The sequence below is a fragment of the Equus caballus genome, chromosome 2 (genome assembly GCF_041296265.1).
Source record: "Equus caballus isolate H_3958 breed thoroughbred chromosome 2, TB-T2T, whole genome shotgun sequence".
In the NCBI taxonomy this organism is placed as follows: domain Eukaryota; kingdom Metazoa; phylum Chordata; class Mammalia; order Perissodactyla; family Equidae; genus Equus; species Equus caballus.
The window spans coordinates 10,256,377-10,280,548 of NC_091685.1; the positions used below are offsets into that span (position 1 = coordinate 10,256,377).

The 24,172-nt window shown below is 38.3% G+C and overlaps 1 protein-coding gene across 2 annotated transcripts in view; it reads left to right on the forward strand.

The window, feature by feature from the left end:
- Positions 1-1,906: 1,906 nt before the first annotated feature.
- Positions 1,907-24,172, forward strand: part of SPATA6 (spermatogenesis associated 6) — a 121,583-nt gene continuing 99,317 nt past the window's right edge. Inside the window, exons 1-3 of one of the 2 annotated variants that reach the window (XM_014737483.3) lie at positions 1,907-2,252; positions 20,547-20,684; positions 21,873-21,921. In XM_014737483.3, coding sequence (XP_014592969.1) covers positions 2,202-2,252; positions 20,547-20,684; positions 21,873-21,921 — 238 coding nt within the window. In that variant the 5' untranslated portion in view covers positions 1,907-2,201. The remainder of the gene's footprint in view (positions 2,253-20,546; positions 20,685-21,872; positions 21,922-24,172) is intronic. The other variant, XM_001494616.6, reaches the window with a different exon arrangement.

Genomic DNA, 24,172 nt, shown 5'->3' on the forward strand with positions numbered 1-24,172 from the left:
GCAAGCGATATGAGCAGACAGTTTATAGTAAAGAAAACAGAAAATCTTATAAACATATAAAGATATGCTCAGACGCATCAGTAATCTGAGAAATTTAATAGTGAGATGGTACTTTATATCTGTTATACTGGGGAAAACAAGAAAGCTCGATAATGCCAAGCCTGGGGGCATAGTAAACCTCAAACACTGGTGGTGAGAGTGCAGACTCATGTGGCATTCTGGACAGCAACTTGGAATTATTTGGTCAAACTAAGAATATTTATACTCCATGACAATTTCTCTTCTGTTCCTCACACACCACATGGAAAATTAAAAGACTCAAGCACAAACTGGGGCAGATATTTGCAACACATATAATAGACAAAGTTTAGTATCTAGAATATATAAGAACTCCTATAAATCAGTGACGGGGGAGAGAGAAACAATCTAATAGAAAAATGGGCAAGAAAATTACTAGGCAGTTCACAAAGAGAAAGTGGAAAGATTAATAAAATCATGAAAAGTTGCTCAACCTCAAGAATAATGAGATGCAAAATAAAGCCACAATGTGACACTCGACTACACACACCCAAATATACAAAAATTAAAAAGCTAAACAATACCAAATGTTGGTGAGGATGTAGAAATATAAGAACTCTTAAACACTCCTGGCAGGAACATAAATTAGTACCACTTCTTTGTAGTATGGTGTGGTATTACCTGCTAAAGGCCTATTAGTGCAAAAACTAATACCAGTCAAACCACTCCGACTCTAGCACATGTGCACTAGTCAGCATGTACCAGAGTGTCCCTAACAACAATGTTAATCATAGCTAACAATAGAAACAGTACAAATGACCATCAATAATAGAAAGCATAAATAAATCAATATATATTCATGTACTAGAGTACTGTCCAACAATGGAAAAAACTTCCATAACATTGGGTGAATCCCACAACATAACAGTAAGTGAGAGAAGCAAGTCACCGGAGAATACATATTATATTAATTTCACTTACATGACATCAATAACTGGCAAAAAATCAAACAATATTTTCTTTAGAAATGCATACATGAATAATGAAATATTTAGAAAAGCAACGGCATTATTGTAACAAAAGTCAGGGTTGTGGTCCCAGGGCAAGGCAAGGAAGGCAAGGCAATGTTGGGGCATTTCTAAGGTGCTAGTAATGTTCTATTTCTTAACTTGGGTGTTATTAGACCGGTATTCACTTTATTGTTATTGCTAAGGATGACTATGTTTTATACACTTCTGTCTGTATAAGTTGTTTCACAATTAAAATGATTTTTAATTGAGCAATCTCTTAGATTGTTTTCATCTTTGATGACCTACAGCCTAGGCCCTGCGCAACTGGTTTTAATGTTGGTCCTTCATTGACGGTTCACTTTAAGCCACATACATTGAGATGCATACACAGGTGAATCAGACAGGAAACCCTGAAGGGAGAGGGGGCCACACTAACAAAGAGAGGATCACAGAATTGGGGACTAGGAAGAAGAACGTGACGATCTGATTCAAGACCTCTTCTCAGGGACGCAAGTGATGTTTTCCTTGAGAGCTCCTGACTTCCAATCCTGGTTCAGACTTTGACTTGGGCAAGTCTCCTCTCTAATCCTCAGTTTCTTCATACTGGCTTTGTAAACTGTATCGTGAAATCCAAACAAGAGAACTAATAACAATTATTCTTCTTTCACAGTTGGGGAAACTGAGGCCGGAGAGGAACGCCACTCGCCCAAGGTGCCATCGCCACGTTGGAACTCAGGGTTCCTGAGTCCAACTCCCTGACCAGTGCACTGTCCCATTACACAAACAGCTATTGTCTCCTTTGGGCCAACAGTTTGATGTCACAGACGACCCGCCCCGCCCCTTCTGAAGCCCCGCCTCCTCGCGCGGCCCCGCCCCGCCCAGCGTGCGCCGAGCCCCGCCCCCAGCCGCTCGCCCTCGCGCCGCGGCTCCCGCGCGTCCCCGCCCGGCCTCTCTTCCGGCCCCGCCCCTCCTGGCTGCCATGACAACGGGTCCGCGCCCCGCGCACAGCTGCTGCTCGGGCGGGACCCAGGCTGGACCGCGGGCCCCGGCCTGGGGGCCACAGCTGCCACCGCCGCCGCCACCTCGTCTCCTCCCCGACCCCGCCCCGCCCCGCGTCTCCTCGCCTCACTCGGGCCCGCGGCCGGGGTCCCTCCCCGCCGACCTCCCGCGCAGATGCCGAAGGTGAAGGCGCTGCAATGCGCCCTGGCGCTGGAGATCCGCTCTGTGAGTACCGGTCGCGCCCCAGCCCCGCCGCCGGGGTCAGGGAGCCCCCGGGATTCACTCAGGACGCCTCCTCCGTTCGCGTCCGAGAACCTCAAGTCACCTCCAGACCCCCCTCACCCTCCGAGTCAGCCTCGGGAGCAGTGACCCCGCGTCCCCTGGGTCTTCCCCGCGTCCCGGTCCGGGGCGCCCTCCCCCCCAGCGCGCGGAGGTCTGACCCCGCCGCCGCTCTCCTCCTTCGTCCCCGCTTCCAGGGCCCGGTCCTTCACGTCGTTTCCGAACCGCGTCGGAAAGCCCCTCCTCCCCCGCCCCGACTCTCCAAGGAGTTGTGTGCGTGTGGGGGTCTTTTGACAGTCCTCTTCGGCCCCTGTTCTCGTAGCGAGAGGATTCCTGGCCGCGTCTCCCCAGTCTTCAGTGGGGACTCTTCCTTCCTCATCACTGCAGGCCGACACTTTCAGACAAATTCCCAAGCTTCTGATCAGTGAAGGGGCCTTTACTCTCCGTCGTCAATGTGGAATCCCACACCCAGCAACCGGGATGTGTCCAAGCACCTTGCCATCCCCCCCAGGGCCAGCCCCTCAGAAATGGTTTCAGGCCCTCCAATCCCCAAACCCTCTCGGCGCTGAGAGGGATCCTGTATCCTTCCCGGCGCTCCAAGGAAGGCACAACTTAGTTCTCTGAACTTTCTAGAGAGGACCTGCAGCCCCACCCAGTCGCTCTCCACACTTGCTGAGAACATCCTTCCCCCACCCCGCTGTGCAAGTCCAGCTGAGGCAGAGAGCCCCCACGGCCTTCCTCCAAGGAAGGGCTTGGACCTCTCCACGCTCGGAGAGAACTCCATCCCGCTTAGTAATCTCAGAAGACCCTTCCAAGGGTTTCCGACTCCTTCCCCTTCCTCTAGAGAGCCCGCCTCTAGAGGAAATCCCCTAGGACAACTTCTGTGCCCCTATTTTAGACCTACAAGCAGTTTGGAACCAAAATTCCTCCTTCAGTTCCTTTTCTCTCCTTCCACTTAAGTCTTCTTTCATCTCAGTCTTCTCTTTGACCTCCCAGCAAAACTGGGGCTGGAGGGAGGCGGGGTTACTGACATATCCACCACCACTCCCCCGGGTGCTGCAGCGAGAAACCTCCTCACTTCCTTCCTGCACGCCCTGCTGGCGAGGCTTCTCTCCACGGAGCCCACCCTTGCAGCATCCCGTCCCACCTCCCCTCTCCCTCACCCCCCTTTCCTGGCTGTCCTTCCTTCCAGTAACGGGAGGCCGCTGCAGCACAGTCCATGAACCCTCCTGGGAAAGTCACAAGCCGTTTTAGCTCTTTCGTTAGATCTTAAAGAAGGGAAGGCTGGGTAGGGCAGCGTGTGAGCGAGGGGTGGAGGAGCAGAAAGTTCCTGGCACGCTCAGTTTGTCTTTAAGGCTGCAGAGATGTTTCTCTATAGCCCTACTTTCAGATGTTTTCCTCCCACAGCTCCAAAGTTTGGCAGCTTTTTTGTAAAGTAAGATTTGTTTAGCAAAAGAATACATGAACCTTTCTAAACCGCTGGGCCCTGGCAGTTAGTAAAACTCCTGCGGCGTGCAGCCTCTCGACAGACTTCACGACTGCCTGCCGCTTCCTCCTCTGCTGACCAATGGGCTTTGCAGCCTGGTGAGTGCAGCCGGGACTGGCTGGTCCCTCCTGCCTGCCTTTGCCAATGCAGACCTTCCTAGGGGAAGGGCTTTGTTGTAATTGACTACTGCCTGAAGGAGTCGGAGAAATAAATTTTATTTCACTGCTCCTTCTCCTCGGTATTAGTTGCACAGCAGAAAGTGAATGACTGTAAATGGAGCTTGGTGGTTTATTGAGGCTTAAGAGGTTATGCATGTGGAAACATTCCTATTTAATTTTTTTCAACAAACGTTTGTCACAGAATTTTACAGTTCTAAAAACTCTTAGTTATCATTGGATTTAATTCCTTTTTACAGGTGAGAAAATCACCAAGGCTTACCACGGCTAGTGATTTTCTAGTTGCACAGCTATGAAGGGGCAGATCTGCAACAAGACACTAAGTTTTCTGACCAGCAAAAGCCCTGTTAAATGGCGCTGATGGCTCTGAAGGAGCGAAAAAGACCATTAATAACCACACAAGTTTAACAAGCTAGATTAATTTGGCTTTGATTGAATAGAGGAATTATGTGACCATAAATATGTTCCACATTGTCTTTTCCATTTAGTTTAATTTTTTATATTTACATGGTATAAAAGTCAAAACTATCTAAAATAATGTACTTATAGAAATCTCACTTCCAGCCCTGTCACCTCAAACCTATTTCCCGCCTATACTCATCTGCTGTAGGTGACCGTTTTTATTGGTTTCTGATTTATTCTTCCAATATTTCGTTTTGTAATATAACCACATAGATCCACACACACTACCCTCCCCTCACATGTATTTTCTTTCCTTTCCTTCCTTTCTTACACAGTAGCTGACATTATAGAAACTATTTTGTACTTTGCCGTTTTTCTTCACTTAGTCTATCCTGGAGATCACTCTATATCTAGAAAAGTTGGCATATTCTTTTTCCCTCAACTTTTGATTGACATTTTTCAAACATAGGAAATAGTTGGAAGAATAGTACAATGAATGGCTATCCCATGGCCTATGTACGTTAATTCAATTTATCTGTACATATGTAAATGTATAAAATATTTTTTGCTGAAAATTTTAAAGTAAATTGTTGATAGTATGATACTCCGCCCCTAAATACATCTTCTAAAAATAAGGATGTTGTTCTTCATAACCTCAATACCATTATCACACTTAGCATAATTAGAGTTTCCTAGTATCAAGTCCATACGCAAGTTTACCCAGTTGTCCCCAAAAGGACTTGTATAGTTAACTTTTTCACACCTGTATCCGATCAGGGTTTACATTTGCATTTGGTTGTTGGGTCTTTTTAGTCCGTTTTAATACGAAGCAGTTCTAATTTTTCATTCCCACGATGTCTCCTCTTTTTTTTTCCCCCAGTGGATTTAGATGAATTCATACACTCATATAATCATTACTCAGATCAAGAATTTAAAACACTTCCATCACCCCAGGAAGTTCCCTTGTGTCCTTGTCAAGCCCCATGCTGAGGGAACTACTCTACTGATTTCTATCACTGTAGATTCCTTTGCCAGGACTTGAACTTCATATGAAATGGGGCCATGCAGTATGCGATATCTTGTGTCTGGCTTTTTTTGCTCAGCATGATTTTGAGCTTCCTCCATGTGTGTGTATCAGTAGTTTGTTCCCTTGTATTGTGGAGTAGTAGTCTACTGTATTTGTACACCACAGCATATTTATCTGTTCTCCTTATTGATGGTTACTTGGATGTTACCAGGTTGTGATTGTCATGGATAAAGCTGCTATGAACTTTCGTTCCTGTAAAAAGTCTTTTTTTTTTTTAAGGATTTTATTTTTTCCTTTTTCTCCCCAAAGCCCCCCAGTACATAGTTGTGTATTCTTCGTTGTGGGTTCTTCTAGTTGTGGCATGTGGGACGCTGCCTCAGCGTGGTCTGATGAGCAGTGCCATGTCCGCACCCAGGATTCGAACTAACGAAACACTGGGCCGCCTGCAGCGGAGTGCGCGAACTTAACCACTCGGCCACGGGGCCAGCCCCTGTAAAAAGTCTTTTATGCACATTATCTTTTGAAGAGACTAGGCTCAGATATAGAATATACCATGTTGTGTTATTGTCTGAATTTTTTCCCTTTGTGGTGACATTTAATTTGTTCCCAATTCTTATAAACTGGAAATGAGATGTTTTATTTTTACATGCCTGTTGAAAGTGTGGCACTCCATTCTCCTCTCCCTTCTCCCCCTCCATGTGTATTTTTTGCTGCAGTCTTGTATTAGCGACAATCTCATATGTTTAATAGTGTGTTAATATGAGAACAAGAGCATAGTAAACATGAAAGATTTTGGTATATAACACATTTTGTGTTGCTCAACAGAGCCATATGACTTGAGAGAAAATATATTGCTGGGAAGAAAGTGTAACTTTTCTCAGGGAATCTTCGGAGAATGATATGATGTGCTAAGTAACTTGTTTTTAAAGAGCGGCAAAAGAATTATGTTTCCCATCACTTACACTTTTAATATTTTCAACACTTGAAAGATTTTTGCTGCTTCTCTCTCTTTTCTTTTCATTATTCAGTAGTTCAATTTTCATGAGATTATTTGGGAAAAGAGAAGGAAGAGATGGGAGATAGAAAAGTAAGGCGCAATGCCTGGGCAATGAAACCGGCTGTTTGCTTTACCTGAACGGTGTCAGTCTGGGGGTAGTTTATATACATATTTCCCAGTGTTTCTTCTTTCTACTCACTCACGTTACCTCGCTCAAATTGTTGAGAGCACTGGGGCGAACAGATCTTGGTCGTTTTCAGTCACTGCTCATCTGAACCTTTGTGGTCCTTATCCAGGTTTCTGTGCAATGGTGTCTCACTCACACTTGCACTATGGTTCAAATATGGTTGGTGGTAAATTTCTCTGGAATATAGACTTTTTAAAACTTTAACTATAAAATACTTGAAACTTACAGAAAAAAAAATTGAATGCCATGACCCCTCAGTTTAACAAAAGCCACATTTTACGTGTTTGCTGCAGATTTTTGTTTTTAAGAAATGAAATGTTACGGATATAGTTAAGGCCTCTTATAGTTTGTACTTCTTCCTCACCCCAATTTTCCTCCTTCCCTTCTTAGGAATAAGGTAATCAGTATCCTGAAGTTGTAGTGTATTCTGTTCATTCAGGTTTTCTACTTTACTATATACTTGTGTATGTCTGTGTACAACCTATTCTATCATTTTGTTTGTTTTAAAACTTTACACAAATATATCATACTTTATGTATCCTGCAAACTAGTTTTTCTACTTCGCTGTTGAAATTTGTCAGTGTTGATTCTGGCAGATCTAGTTCATATCCTTAATTCCTGTATAATGCTGTGTATTTATATGACAGTGATTTAATTTTTTTTCCCTTATTGATGGACTTTTAAATACCAATGGTTTTTTTTTTTTTTTTAGTGACTATTAACCCACCCAAGGATAGTTTCCCAGGAAGATTTCTTTTTTTTTTTTTTTTTGATGAGGAAGATTGGCCCTGAGCTAACATCTGTTGCCAATCTTCCTTTTTTTTCCTCTCCCCAAAGCCCCAGGACATAGTTGTATATCCTAGTTGTAGGTCATTCTACTTCTTCTATGTGGGATGCTGCCACAGCATGAGTTGATGAGCAGTGCATAGGTCTCCACCCAGGATCCACACTGGCGAACCCTGGGCCACTGAAGTGGAGCATGTGAACTTAACCACTCAGCCATGGGGCTGCCCCCCATCCCTTTTTAATATTACAGACAATCTTGCAATGAGTATTTTTGTACACATCTCCTGGTGTCTATGTGTCAGTTGTTCTCAGGTGCAAGTTCTGTGCCCTGGAGAGAATTTTAGAAATTTGTTGGGCTAGCTTTGCTCACCAGAGTGTTTGGGGGGTCCTATTGGTGTTAATTATCTGATATTCTGCATGACTTGAATACCTAGAATTCTACATAACATATGTAGTTGAAAACCTGTGTATAATTATTAGAGATTAAGAACGTAACTCACTTTTATTTATAAACACAAGTCTTTTTCTTTTTTTTAAAGGTTTTAAAATACAGTGAATTTTCCAGGGATACAATTACTATGTAAATTGAGGAAAGAATGTACTTTGTTTTGTTTGGAACTCTGCTAAGAGTTTACTTTTTTGGAAAATTGTTGCAGCAATGGCAGCACTGCTTGTGTTTGAGTTGCCAATATGTGACACCTATCATTCTGCTTTTGAAGCTGTCCATTTCACGGAGATTTTGTGTATAGGTGCAAATATGAAATCTTCTAGCTTAGTCCTGCCTCAGCATTCACGTATAGAAATATATGTTTTATTATAAATTATTTCTGTATTTTTTTTCAGTTAGGGCATTGGTTTATTTTTTAGTTATGTGTATAGATAAATTGCAAACTATTTCTTGTAAAAGTAGGGTTTTGGGTCTTATAGAATTGAGACCCAGTGCTCTAGGGAATAGAGTTAGAAATAGAGCTACTGAGTCTTAGGGAATTGTCTTAGTTTCCAGGGCTACCATATCAATATTTCACAGACTTGGTGTCTTAAAACAACAGAAATTTATTCTGTCATTTCTCGAGGCCAGAAGTGCAAAACAAAGCTATGGTGAGAGCAATATGCCCTCAGGGGGCTGGGGAGGTTGGGGGCGAAAGGCTTCCTTCTTCTTTCAGCTTCTGGTGGCTCTGGGCACTCCTTGGGTTGTGGCTGCATAGCTCCAGTCTCCAGTCCTAGAGGTGTCCTCTTCTGCGAATAGCCAGTTTATATCCTTTGCCCTTTAGGAATGTAAGAGTTCTTTTTTTTCTTGTTGTTGAATATATTTTGGATGCTAACCTATTCATCATATGTAATGTAAATTTCAAAGATCTTCTAGTTGAAGTTATTTTTTTTACTTGTTTCTGCTATCTTTTTTTTTTTTTTTTTTTTTTTTTGCGGAGGATTAGCCCTGAGCTAACATCTTCCGCCAATCCTCCTCTTTTTGCTGAGGAAGGCTGCCCCTGAGCTAACATCTGTGCCCATCTTCCTCTACTTTATATGTGGGATGCCTGCCACAGCATGGCTTGTCAAGTGGTGCCATGTCCGCACTCGGATCTGAACCGGCGAACCCCGGGCCACCAAAGCGGAACATGCGTGCTTCACCACCTTGCCACTGGGCCGGCCCCTGTTTTTACTATCCTTAATAAATGCGTGTTTTTTTTTAATCACTGGAAAAGAAAGAATGCTTTTGATTTCTTAAGTTATCTTTTTACGGAACTGTAGCCTATATTCAGAAAGTGCAAAAATCCCAAGTGTGTAGTCGCCGCCGCTGAGATCAATAATTAGAATAGTATCAGCCCCTCAGATTGCTCCCTTGCGGTCCATCCCTCCCAGCCACTCCACCTGCCCCGCCTCCCTGCCCCAGGGTAAGCACTCTTTTGACTTCATAGCCTAATTTGAACTTTCGAAATCTCTCTCCAGAATGAACTTTTTTACATCTAACTTCCTTCGAGAATGTATTTCTGTTGTTTTGTGAGGCAATAGTTCTTTATCCATTTTATTGTTTTTCTCCCAGCTTTATTGAGATATGATTGACACCTAACATTGTATAAGTGTACAACATGTTGATTTGATACATTTATAAATTGTAAAATGATTACCACCGTAATATTAGTTACCACCTCCATCCTGTCACGTAGTTACCATTAAAGATCTACTCCCTTAGCAACATTCAAGTGTATAAAACAGTATTATTAGCTATAATCACCATGTTGTACATTAGATACCCAAACTTGTTAATCTTATAACTGGGGGGTTTGTACCCTTTGACCCGTGTCTCCCCATTCCCTACCCCCAACCCTTGGTAACCACCACTCTGCTGTGTTTCTCTGAGTTTGTTCTTTTTAGATCCCACATATAAGTGATATCATACAGCAGTTGACTTTCTCTGTCTGACTTATTTGACTTAGCAAATGCTCTCAAGGGCCATCCAAATTGTCACAAATGGCAGGATTTCCTTTTTCTCATGGCTGAATAATATCAAGTTGTATATATACCACATCTTCTTTATCTGTTCATCTCTTGATGGACATTTAGGTTGTTCCCATATCTTGGCTATTGTGAGTAACACTGCAGTGAACATGAGAGTGCAGATATCTCTATGAGATCCTGATTTCAATTCCTTTGAGTGTATACCCAGAAGTGGGATTGCTGGATCATAATTTAATTTGTTGAGGAACCTCCATACTGTTTTCCCTAGTAGCCTACCCAGTTTGCATTCCCATCAACAGGGCATTAGGGTTCCCTTTTCTCCATGCCCTCACCAACACTTATCTTTTGTCTTTTTGATAATAGCCCTTCTAACTGGTGTGAAGTGATGTCTCATTGTGGTTTTGGTTTGCATTTCCTGATGAATGGTGATGTTGAGCACCTTTTTATGTCCCTGTTGGTCCATCTGTATGTCTTCTTTGGAGAACTATCTATTCATTTCTTCTGTATCCATTCTATTGATGATAGACATTTTCGTTTTTTCCAGTTTTAGATGGAATATTACCAATTGTGCTGCTATGAATATTCTTGTATGTGTCTTTGTTGCACATTTTGTATTCAGCAACGTTGCTGAAATCTCAGATTAGTTCTAATAGTTACTTGGATTTTCTGTGTGGAAAATCACGTTGTTTGCAAATAAAGACAGTTTTGACTTCTTTTATACAATCTTTTTTCTTTTCTTTCCTTTATCTTACTTATGTCCTTGACTAGAATCTCCAGTATAATGTTAAATAATAGGAATAGTACTAGATATACTTGTCTTTTTATTTTAAGTTATGCTTTTGAAGTTTCACCAGTAAGTATTAGATTGAATCTTATGAAATTGCGGACATGGGACCATTTTTTCACTTTGGGAAAAAAAAGGCAATTTCATATAGTTCAATGTAGTATAATATTGGCTGTAAGATTTTCATTTATTGAGTTAAGAAAGTTCTCTTCTATTCCTAATTTAAAAAATATCCTGAGATTGAATTATATCGAATGCTTTTTCTCAATATAATAAGATTATTATATAATATTGTTCCCATAGTCTATGAAAAGGACACATTTTGTGATGTAGCACTCTTTCTATTCCTATGGTAAAATCTTTTTAGTCAGGATGATTATTTTTACTCTATTTTGCTCGATTTGATTGGCTAATTTTTCATTTAGGATCTTTCATTTGTGTTTGTAGATTTTAGCTTTATGAGTCAAATACTTATTGCATTAATTTTAGATTTTTTATTCTTAAAACATTTATTTTGAAATACTTCAGACATACAAAAAGTTATAAAGAGTAACATAATGAACACCCATGTAGCCTCCCACCAGCTTAGGAAGTAAAACATTATAGATAAAGCTGACGTCTCCTGTATCTCCCTCTCTAAAAGAACCTCTCCTCCCTTTTTCCTTTTGGCTAATCACTATTCTGAATTTTGTGTTATCATTCTGCATTTCTCAATATTTTTCCAATTTTAATATCTGTCGTGATTTACTTTCAAGTGCTGCTTAGCTGGTGTCCTAAAAGGATCGATAATATAGCTCTAAAGATTTTATAATTTTTTTTGTGATTTCTACTTTAGCTTATGAGCTATTTAGGAGTTTGCTTTAATTTCAAGGATGTATATGTGTGTATATACTCCTCCCCTTCCACCCCCTGACACACATACATACCTACACATATGTATACATACTGTCTTTTATGGTGCTATTTTAATTTAATCGCATTGGAGTATTGAACAAGGTCTGCATGATATCGATTATTTCTGTTGAGATTTCCTTTGCATCTGAACAGTTATCCAGTTGTGGATGTTCTCCATTTACTTGAAAATAATATATCACTTCATTTGTTGGATGTAGGGCTCTATCTGCCATTATCAGATCAAGTTATTTTCTCTGAATATCTTCAATTCCATATTAATTTTTTTTTGTTTGTATGATCCACCAAGTTGTAATGGAGATGTATTAAAATCTTCACTATGATGATGTGTTTTCACTTTGTCCTTGATATTTTCCAGTACTCTGTGATGTTTAGAACTGTGGATTCATTTCAGTTTATTTTGTTTTGCACTGGGTGTGTGATTTTCATCTAAGAATTTATGGGTTTCTTCAGTTCTGGAAAATTCTTACCTATTATATCTTTGAATATTGTTTTCTACTGTTCTCACTGTTGTTCTGACAGTACTATTAGACAGATATTGGAACTTTTATCAATTCCTCATGTTTCTTAAGTGCTTTTTTGGTGTGATATTTATTTTTATATCTTCTTGTTCTAGGAGAATTCTTCAGTTTTATGTTCTTATTTAGTTATTAAGTTAATTTTTTATCTTTTCTATTGAGATTTTTAACTTCATTGACTACATATTCCAAGAATCTCACTTAGTCTCTTTTTAAATCTGCCAAATATTTTCATTTTTATTGGTTTTAATTTCATAGTTGTCTTTAATGGAATCTTTTCCCTTTGTAGATGAAAGATCCTAAATACTTATTTTAAAATTGTTTTCAGGTTGTGCAAATTAATTTTCATTTGAAGTGATCTCCTGATGTCCATTCTGTTGGTTTTCCTAGTGCTTGGGATTGCCCTGAAATTATAGACCAATTTTGGGAGAATTAACATCTTAACAATTGAGTCTTTCAGTCTGTGAACCTGGTATACTTTTCCACCTGTTCAGGTCTTCAGTTTCTTTCAGTGATGTTTGTAGTTTTCAGTATACATGTCTTGCACATAGTTTGTTAAATTTATGCCTAAGTAGTGCATACCTAAGTTTTTAATGCTATTGTAAATGGTATTTTTAAAAAATTTATTTTATAAGCATTATTGCTTGTATGGAGAAATGGAATTGACTTTTGTGTATTGAACTTATATCCTGTGCTAAACTTCCTTATTATTTCTAGTAGTATATTTGTAGATTGTAGATCACAATTATGTTGTCTGAAAATAGATTCTTCCTCCTCAATCTAAGTTCTTTTTATTTTTTGTTTTTAAATTTCTTTTTCTTGTCCTTTCATATCGGTAGAACCTATAGCACATTGTCGAATAGACGTGTTGAGTGTGGACATCTTTACCTTTCTGCTGATATTGCAGCGAAAGCATTCAGTCTTTCGACATTAACTATGTGCGATATCAGGTCCAGGCTTTTTCGTAGACATTCTTTACCAGTTGAGGAAATTTCCTTTAGTCCCTAGTTTGCTGAGAGCTTTTATTGTGAATTGGTCTTAAATTTTGTCAAATGCCTTTTCTACAGTAAAAGAATTGAAGGGAATTTCTAAAATTTAATGCTATAATATATCTTTTAGAAGTGATTTAATTATATCTAACAAATTTTGTTATGTTGTCTTTTCATTTTCATGCAGTTGAAAGTATTTTCTAATTTGTCTTGTAATTTCTTTTCTGATTCTCATGAATGATTTAGAAATATGTTGTTTAATTTCCAAATGTTTGTATTTTTTCTAGATATTTTCCTTTTATTGATTTCTAGTTTAATTTCATGTGACTAGAGAACATGCTTTGCACAATTTCAGTCCTTTTATGTTTATTGAGACTTGTTTTATGGCTCACAATATCATCTATCTTGATGAATGTTTTCATAAGCACTTGGAAGAAAATGTTTATTCTTCTGTTGTTGGATGGAGTTTTATGTAAATGTCAATTAGGTCAAATTACTTGAATGTTCACATTTCCTATACCTTTAAGGATTTTTTGACTCCTTATTTTATTAGATACCGAGAGGAAAGTGTTGAAATTCAGTTATATAATTTTCTGCTTCGTTTGCTTTGACACTGTATTATTAGGTGCTTACACATTTAATTTTGTTATATCTTCTTGGTAAATCAAATTTTTAATCAATATGAAGTGTTCCACTTTAACCTTGGTAGTCTTTCTCTTTCTGAAGTCTACTTTATGTCATATTGAGATAGCCACCCCAGCTTTCTGATGGTTATTAAATGCATGGTATGTCTTTTTCTATCATTTTGCTTTTATCTTGAATCTTTAATTTTTTAAAAATTGAGATATAGTTTACATATTATAAAGTCCACTCTTAAAATGTACAATTCAGTAAATTTTAGTATGTTCATAAAGTTGTACAACAATCGCCAGTAATTCCAGAACATTTTCATCACCCTATAAGGAAATCCCGTACTATTAGCTCTCATTCCTCATTCTCCCTCTCCTCCCAGCCCCTGGCTACCATTAGTCTAATTTCTAGGTCTGTGGGTTTGCCTATTCTGGCCATTTCTATAAATGGAACCATACAGTACGTGGCCATTTGTGTCTGGCTTCTTTTACTTTGCATAGTGTTTAAAGGTTCATCCATGTTGTAGCATGTATTATCAGTACTCTATTCCTTTTTATGGCCAAATAATATTCTACTGTGTGGATATACCACATTTTGCTTATCCAGTCATCAGTTGATGGGCATTAGGGTTGTGTCCACTTTTTGGCTATTATGAATAATGCTGCTATACTCTTCTACACATTTTTTTGTATTGACATATGCTTTCAGTGCTCTTGGGTACACACCTAGGATTTGCTGGTAACTGTTTAATTTTTTCCACAGTGGCTGTGCCATTTCACATTTCCTTTAGCAATATATGAGGGTTTCAACTTTTTGGTGTCCTCCCCAACACTTGTCTTTGTCCATCTTTTTTATTTTGGCCGTCCTAGTGGGTGTGAAGAGCTATCTCAGTGTGGTTTTGATTTATATTTCCCTGATGACTAATGGTGTTGAACATATTTTCATGTCCTTATTGGCCACTTGTTTGTCTTCTTTGGAGAGGTGCCTGTCTTTTTTTGCTTCATGTATTTTGGGACTCAGTTAAGTGCATGTATATTTGTAATTGTTATGTCTGCTTGAAATATGTGTCATATATATGTTTAGTTATGTCATTATAAAATGTCCTTTATTTTTAGTACCGCTTTTTGTTTTAATGTCCATTTTGTCTGATATTAGTATAACCACTGCAGCTCTTTTTTGGTTGCTGCTTGCATAGTAAATTTTTTCTCTTCTTTTCCTATCAACCCATTTGTGACTTTCAATCTAAAGTGTGTCTCTTGTAGACAACATATAGTTGGATTATAGTTTTTAATCAATTCTGCCAAGCTGTACCTTTTGATTGGAGTGTTTAGTCAATTTACCTTTAATGTAATCACAGATGAGGTTGGATTTACGTCTGTCATCTTGCTGTTTGTCTTCTGTATGTCATGTCTTTTTTTGTTTCTCTGTTTCTGCATTAGTACCTTCCTTTGGGTTAGCTATTTTCTCATGTACCATTTTAATTCTGTTGTTTCTGTTGCTATATTTTTTGAGTTATTATTTTAGTGGTTGTCCTGGGGTTCACAATTAACTTCTTAATTTATAACAATCTAGTATGGATTAATACCCATTTAATTTGAATAGTACACAAAACTTTGCTTCTGTTTAGTTCCGTTCCCTCTCCTCCTCTTAATGATTTTATTGTTGTACAAATTACGTCTTTATACATATAAGTCTGTCAACACAGTTTAAAAATTGTTGCTTATGTAATTTTATTTTAAATAAGAATGGAGAAATGAGAGAAAAGACATGTATACTGTCTTTATATTTACCTGTGTGGTTCCCTTTATTTTTTTCTTGTGGATATGAGTTACTGTCTGGTGTCCTTTCATTTCAACTGTAGGATTCTCTTTAGTATTTCTTGTAGGGAAGTTCTGCCGTGATGAATTATCTTTTTCTGTTTATCTGAGAATGTTTTTGTTTCCCTTCCTTTTTGAAGAAAAATTTTTCTGGGTATTGAATTCTTGTTTGAAAGAAAGTCGTCTTTCAGCACTTTGAATAAGTCATCACACTTCCTTCTAGCCTCATGTTTCTGATGAGAAATCAGCTGTTAATCCTGTTGAAGATTTCTGGTGCCTGCTGAATCACTTCTCTTTGCAGCTTTCAGGATTCTTTCTTCATCTTTGTCTTTTGAAAATTTGATTATGATGTGTGTGGTTTGGAGTTTTTTGAGCTTGTCAGGTGTGTAAATTGCTTTTTTTTAAATTATGGAAGTTTTCATCCTTTATTTCTTCAAATATTTTTTCTGGCCATTTCTTCTCTCCTTCTGGGGCTCCCATTATATCTGTGTTTTGTGCTTGATGGTGTCCCACACGTCTCTGAGACTGTTCATTTTTCTTTATTATTTTTTCTCTCTGTTCCTCAGACTTGATAATCTCAATTGACGTATTTTCAGGTTTACTTATTTTTTCTTCTACCAGCTCATATCTGCTCTTGAGCTCCTCTTGTGAAATTTTCATTTCTGTTTTGTACTTTTCAACTCGAGAATTTCTATTTGGTTCCCTTTTTAAATATGATTTCTATTTATTGATATTCTCTATTTGATGAGACATCATTACCATATTGCTATACTTTCCTTTAGATCTTTAGACAACATTTCCTTTGGTCCTTTGTCCATATTTATAATAGATGATTTAAAGCTTTGTTTAGTAAGCTCAACTTCGGGGCTTCCTCAGGGACAGTTTATGTTGATGGCTTTTTTCCCTGTGTATGGGCCATACTCTTGTTTCTTAGCATATCATAATTTTTGTTGAAAACTAGACATTTTAAATAATATAATGTGGAACTCTGTTATTCAGACTTCTGTTTCCCAGAGTTTATTGTTTGCTGTTGTGTTTTTTAAGTTATTAAAGTCTGTATTCTGAAAAGTCTGTATTCTTTGTTGTGTATGGCCACTGAAGTGTCTGCTCAGTGAGCTTCATGGCTCACTAATGACTGGACTTATATTTTCTTAAATATCTTGAACCAATAAGTCTCTGAGCCTTTGCTGAGGATGTGTATGTGCATGTTGGGGCATGCTTTCTATGCCCTGCAGACAATTTACAACTCTGTCTTAGCCTTCACTTCCAACTTTCCCAAAGCCTCAAGGTCAGCCAGAGATGAGAGATTAGGGCTTCCTTGGGTTATTTCTAGGCATGCACACAGCCCTGCACATGTGCATGACTTTCTAAATTGCCAATAAGGTAACATTGCTTGTCAAACACCTGCAACACACACCTCCGCCACACACACACGTGATTTGTCAGATTTGCCTTTTAAATTTTTTGATCAGCTTATTTTTTGCCTTAATTGTGATCACTGCCTCAGGCATCTGTGATGTTAAACAATTGCTGCTGATTGTTTTTGACAAACACCTTCGGGGAAAGGCTGTTTGCAGTGAGTAAGCTCTGATTCAGGCCAAATAAAGAGAAGTTCTGTGAGTGGGGTTTGCAGGTCACTTTCAGACAGGTCAGATAATGGCAGTTCCCTGGGAATGGAGCTTTGGGGACAGAACTCTAACCCTGTTGTCCTCCACTGGCTATGAGGCTGCTGGTTCTTATGGCTACCTTGATTGTAAGGTTTGATTTTCAAGGCTACAGAACACCTAAGTAGAGGGGATTTGGAATAGAGTATGTTAAAACACTACTGTACTACTGTTTTTATCAAAAGTCAGTTATTTTTCTTGAATAAATGCTCCTCAGATTGTTGCAAGCCTCTGGTCAATTTCTAGAACTATAAAAAGTTGATTTTGATAGTGTTCTCATTGCTTTTATAGAAGGGCTCACTTTTGGAGGTATTTGCTCCACCATTCTGAAAGTGCTTTTTCTATACGTTTCTTTACCTTTAGAGTGTTTTCTTTTTTTTTGCAGACACTGTATCATGTCCTGCTTTTTTATCCAACCTGACAATTTCTGCATTTCAATTAGAATGCTCAGAATATTTACATTTATATAATTATCCACATGGTTGGGTTGTCAATCACTTTGCTATTTATTTTCTATTTGTTCCATCTGATTTTTTTAACCCCCTTTTCCTGCTTTTTTTTTGGAAATTTACTGAGTATTTCATTAAAGGATGGCAGAATTTGTAGAATTATGGATGAGAAAAAAAAGTCATGGCTTCTTGCATATCTTACAAATTGGAAAGAGACTCAGTCTCCAGTGAGAACAATTAGGATTGTGCTGTCCAACAGAAATATAATATGAGCCACAAATTAGAGCCAAAGATGTAATTTTAAATTTTCTACAGCTACATTAAACAGTTAAAAGAAGTGGATAGGGGCTGGCCCCGTGGCCGAGTGGTTAAGTTTGTGCACTCCACTGCAGGCAGCCCACTGTTTTGTTGGTTTGAATCCTGGGCACGGACATGGCACTGCTCATCAAACCATGCTGAGGCAGCATCCCACATGCCACAACTAGAAGGACCCACAACGGAGAATATACAACTATGTACCGGGGGGCTTTGGGGAGAAAAAGGAAAAAAAATAAAATCTTTAAAAAAAAAAAAAGAAGTGGATAAAATTAATTTTAACAATACTTTTATTTAAATCCATATATTCAAAGTATTATCCTTTTAACATGTAATTAATATAAAAGTTGTTAGTGAGATATATTCTATATTGTTTTTTGTAATGAGTGTTCAAAATTTTTTTGAACAAGCCTTCAAAATCCCCCAAATCTTGTATTTTACACTTAACAGTCCATTTCAGTTTGGACTAGTCACAACTATAGGCATAAGTGGCTAGGAGCTACCGCAGTGAATAATACAGATTTAGACAGTCTCTAACAGGTCTGATTTTAATGAGGCACATTAGGAAAAGAAGCTGATGGATAGAATGAAATTTGCTGAGGATCTTGATTTTAATAGATTTTAATAATCAATAGGGAATAAATATATTAGGACAAAAGTGGGAAATAGAGTAAGAGGTAAAAGTAGATGGAGTCAAAATAGCTGACTTAGAAAGTAATCTTAACTGCTATGTGCAAAGGGATGTGATGCCTTAGTCATTTATTCATTGCAGTAGTTTATGTTATGATGGCAGATGGTAATGGTTTTCAGTCTAACTATAGCTAGCGTTGGTTGAATACTCTGTCAGGCACTGTTTAAGCACTTTGAATGTATTAACTCATTTACTGTGTGACTTTAAGTAAGTAAATCACCTACACCTTCTTGGGGCTCTGTTGTTTTCGTTTATAAAAAGTCTGAAACTGTACTAGATAACCTCTAAGCTTCTTCTTAATACTGAAAGTCTGTGTTTTTGGATACATTGATGAGGAAAATAAAATTTCTATCATCAGGGAATTTATAATCAGAAGATGTAAGATGTACCCACTTAATTAAAATACGTGAAGACAGTAATTAGGCCCTTATGAGAACTACAAAATGCTATGAGAATCTAAAACATACTACTTGAATACAGATCTGCCTCAACTTATGATGGGGTTACATCTCAATAAACCCATCCTAAGCTGAAAATATCTTAAGTTGAAAATGTATTTAATATACCTGACCTACTAGACATCATAGCTTAGCCCTGCCTACCTTAAACTTGCTCAGAACACTTACGTTAGCCTACAGTGGGGCAAAATCATCTAAAACAAAGCCCGTTTTATAATAAAGTGTTGAATATCCCCTGTAATTTATTGAATACTGTACTGAAAGTGAAAAACAGAATGGTCCTATGAGTATGGAATGGTTGTAAGTGTACTTGTTTACTCTCATGATGGCGAGACTGACTGGGAGCTGTGGCTCCCTGCCACTGCCCTGCGTTAGGAGAGAGCATCTTACTGCATATCGCTAGCCTGGGAAAAGATCAAAATTCAAACTTCTAAGTATGTTTCTACTGAATGTGTATCGATTTCACACCATTGTAAAGTTCAAAAATCTTTATATCGAACCATCGTTAATTTGAGGACCTTCGGTGTAGTAAAGTCATAATAAATGTTTAAACTAGATTGAATTGAATAGAAATAGCTGGTGAATCAGGAGAAGGTTCTTGTAGGAAATGGCAGTTGATGTAAGCCTTGAGAAGTGGCAGAGTAAATGGAGAGGAGATGGAGTGGAGTAGTAAGGAGTAGAAATCCAGATAATGGAAAACTGTGAGACAGGAAAGTAATGTGTGTGTTCAGAGGACAATAAAAAATATACTTTGGTTGTATTATTAGGGAGTGTTGAGTGATATTACTATGTGGGTAGGTTGGATTCAAATCTTAGCCTTTAATATCCTATTAACGGTATGGCTGATGACTGACAATGAACATGGCAGGGACTGCAGAGACAGTGCTGTGTATTCTTTTAAAACCCCACATTTTATGTCTATACTTTCTGTCTGTCATGAGGATAGTTAAGTGCAATTTCATATTTAAAAATATTTCATTGGGCTAGAAACTTATAATTCACTGGCTTTGAAACTTTGTCATATTGCTTTTCATGAGGGTGTGTGTGCGCTGCTGTTTAGGGTAATACAGGTCAGGTTTGTGCTTTTTCTTTTCTTTTCTTTATTTTTTTGTCCTCTAGTATAGTGCTTTATTTCTGCTGAGTTTAATCCTTTGTGATTAAATGATGCTGAATAGCTTTATGTCAGCATTCAGCATAAAGTGGGTGCCTAAGGCTGACTGTTTAAATCTATTAGTGTCTGTCCCGAGAGCCAGAATGTGGAGCTTTGAATACGGCACAAGTCACCAAACGGAAAATCATAGATTTCTCAGACAGGTGGAAGTTATAAAGGCATTTCATTTAACTCTGTAAACAGGGGAATCTCTCTCTTTTTATTTGTGCGTATTTTTATTAGCTTAGCAGACTAGCTTCTTTATGTAATGTTTTATGAGTGATTTTACTGGGATAGTTGAGGGCATACATAAAGCAGTTACATCATCTCTGTAATTTCTTTCAGGTAACTTGTCCAGGAGTGCTACTGAAAGACAAGGAGGACATCTATCTTAGCATCTGTGTGTTTGGCCAATACAAAAAGACACAATGTGTCCCAGCCACCTTTCCACTGGTCTTCAATGCCAGAATGGTGTTTGAAAAGGTGAGTTCAAATATCAGATCACATATTAACAAGCAAAAAATCAAAGCAGTTCCAAATTTTGAGTAAAAGCCCAGAACACAAACTATTATTGCTGACTGCATACTTTGACTTAATTCAAAAGGAGCTTTGTAACTTAAATTTGGAAGCTTGAAAATAAATATGCATTATATAATACAATGAATCAATTGCGTTTTTTGGTGATAGATCAGTTTATGTCTAAAATTGTGTTAGCAGGTTTTATGTAAAATATAGCACCTTGAATTCTAAAAAGTATTTTTCATAAAAAAGAGAGAGGAGATATTAATAGGTGAGAATAGGTCATATTTTACTTATGGCTGTCTTGTGGTACTTCTTTTGGTCTCTTTTCTTTTTTCCTCTAAAACTGCTGCTTTTGGTTAATTATTACCAATCATATTTCTCACTTTTTTTTATTTCCTCCTTTCCTTTTCGTCTTCTCCCTCCCTCTCTCCCTCCCCCCGTCCTTCCATTCCTCCTTTTCTTCCTCCTTCCTTCTTCCTTTCCTCCACAAGTAGTTACCCAGTTCCTGCTCTGTTTTGTGCGCTGTTCTGGGCACTTGGTAAACAAGACGAGAATCCTCCTCTCTTGGAGCTTTCACTGTAATAGGAGAAACAGACAATAATCAAGTAAACACAGAAATGATATAATTTAGATAGTGATAAGTGTCATGAAGGGAATAAACGGAGGGTAAGGGGACAGAAAGGGACTGAGGGATTAGGAGGATTGTCTGTTTTAAAGGGTGGTCAGAAATGCAATAACATCTAAGCTGAGCCTGAATTATGAGACAGTATCAGTTATTTGAAGGTCTGGGAGAAAAGCATACTGAGCAGAGGAATGGCAAATAGAAAGGCTTCTTGTTGGGAATAAGCTTGATGAGTTGGAGGAACACCAAGAAGGCCAGTAAGACCATGGTAACAAACAAAGGGAAGAGTGCTAGCAGACGAAGTTGGAGAGGGAGGCAGAGCCGGCTATAGCGTTTGTTTGTTTGTAAAATCTTCCATAGTGATCGTGGGAAGCAGAGAGGAAGTGACAGTTCTCAGTAATGTCAAAAGTTTCTTGGTTGGGAAAGGAATATTTTGGGAACGAGAGTAAAGAAACAAAGACTGTTTTATATGTATCTTTCTTTCACTTCCCCTTCTTCCTGCTTGCCTCTGTGTTCTCTCGCTGTAGGTGTTCCCTGAAGCGGTAGACCCTGGAGATGTGGTTGCACAGCTTGAATGTGAGTTTCTAATTTTTATTTCCCAATTCTAAGACATTTTAGAATTATACTTTTTAATCTTAGGCTTAGATAAAAGTTTAAAAGGGTCTAATAATAGAATTTTTAAAATCCAGACTGAGACTTTTTTTTACACTTTTTAGAATTTCGAAGTATACCTGGAAATAATAAAAAATACATGTGCTGCAGAGATGCTGGAAAATTTTCCTTTTTCTTTGTTTGGTCTATGGAAAACAAAAGATTTATCTGAACTTTTTACTGATTAAGATGATACAGAGTATTTATGATGTAAGGATAGAGATTCGTATTAGGTGGGACTTTGCTCCACAAACAAAAATATGTCTTTAGGGGTTGGCCCAGTGGTGTAGTGGTTAGGTCCGTGCATTCTGCTTTGGTGGTCCAGGATTTGTGGGTTCGGATCCTGGGTGTGGACCTATATATATACCACTCTTTCAGCCGTGTTGTGGTGGCATCCCTCATGCAAAAAATGGAGGAAGGTTGGCACGGATGTCAGCTCAGCAACAGTCTTCCTCAAGCAAAAAGGGGAAGATTGGCAACAGACATTAGCTCAGGGCCAATCTTCCTCACACAGCAAAAAAGTCTTTAACCTTAGTGTATTGAAAATCAAGAGCGTAAATAATAGATGATTGAAGTAATGGTAACTTAAAATATGTATGCTTTTGCATTTTGCATTACATTCAATATGTTAATTATTTGACATACTTATTTGAAATATTTAATATTTAAAAATAAAATATTTGAAATATTTTAAAATTATTTGAAAGAGATTTTCAAGGTTCTGGATAACAACAAATTCTTGAAAGTATTAGGAATCAACTATCAAAAGGGACGACTGTTTGTGAGAGCAGCAATGCAAAGGTATACATTTGGGAGTAAGTTATGCAAGCTTTGGTTCTGAAAGGAAGAGCTCTGTTATTTATCCTTGTTAATAGAAAGGGATCCAGGGTCACCATATTGGTCTAATATATAACTGTGGCTCAGAAGGCCAGCAACATTGGGCATCATCAGTGTCAGCCATTTCCTCTACGCCTTCCCCTCCGCACCCCGTTGGGACACTAGCAGTGTAGAAACACGGCACCTGGCACCATGCTGGAATCTGGGCACACAGGAGGAATAGGGCCGCTCGTTGTCTTACGCTGAGGGAGCTTCCAGTTTAGTGTGTCTTCTCCAGAGAACTCTTTATGGCCAGTGTCAGTATCTTATTTATTTTTTATGACCTTTCTGGCACTTGGTATTCTGTCTTCCGCTATGGCAGCCTAGCTAGGTGGCAATTTGGTGCTAGTGAGTGTATGACTTTAATATTTCCTCAACATTTTGTTCAGTGTGTGGGGAATTGTGTAGCTTAGCAAATATGAAGATAATTATTTCTCTCATCATTCTGAAATTCTCCTGTTCAAAAAACACAATTTTGTTTTATTTGATTTGAAATTTGAGGGCATAAGAAGAGTACTTAATGGTTATTGTTATTTAGAAACTTTCTTGTCTTGATGTCCCTGATTCCGTTTTTCTCTTCGGTCTCTTCCCACACCACTGACATTCCCCTTTTTGGTATCCTTTTCAAATTCGTCTTTCTCTGCCCTGTCTTTAAATATTGGCATTTCACTGGCTTCACCTCTCTGATCTCTTTTCCCTTCTTTCCTTATATGATACTCTGCAAAGACTTGGCTTCATGTCTTACCTATCTCCGGGTGATGTCCACAGCAGTCTTCATCCCTGCCCTCTCTTGTGAGCTTTGGGCCCCTTTTACTTTTACTTTGTTTTCCCCCTCTCAGTTTTGCAATCTTTTTTTGTCCCCTAACCTTATTAATATGAAAAGTTAAAAACATTCTAAAAATAGAGAGGATGGAATGATGAAGTCCCATATGCCTATTACCCAGCTTCAGCAATTTTCCACATATTACCATTACATGTTCACCCTGCCACTTAAAAAATTGTTGGAATATTTAAAAGCAAGTTCTGTACATACATCATTTCACCACAAATACTCTGACATGACCTCTAACTGATAAAGGCTTTAAAAAAAAAAGTATATATAGAACCACCTTGCTGGTATCACATCTAACAAAATTAATAATAATTCCTTAATAACATCAAATACACAATCATTATGCAGATTTCCCCAATTGTCACCAAAATATTTTTTTTACAGTTAGTTTGCTAAGTCAGGATCCAATTAAGGTGTGAGTCACATGTTGTACACAACTAGTTAGCTCTTAAGTTTCTTTTTTCTGTA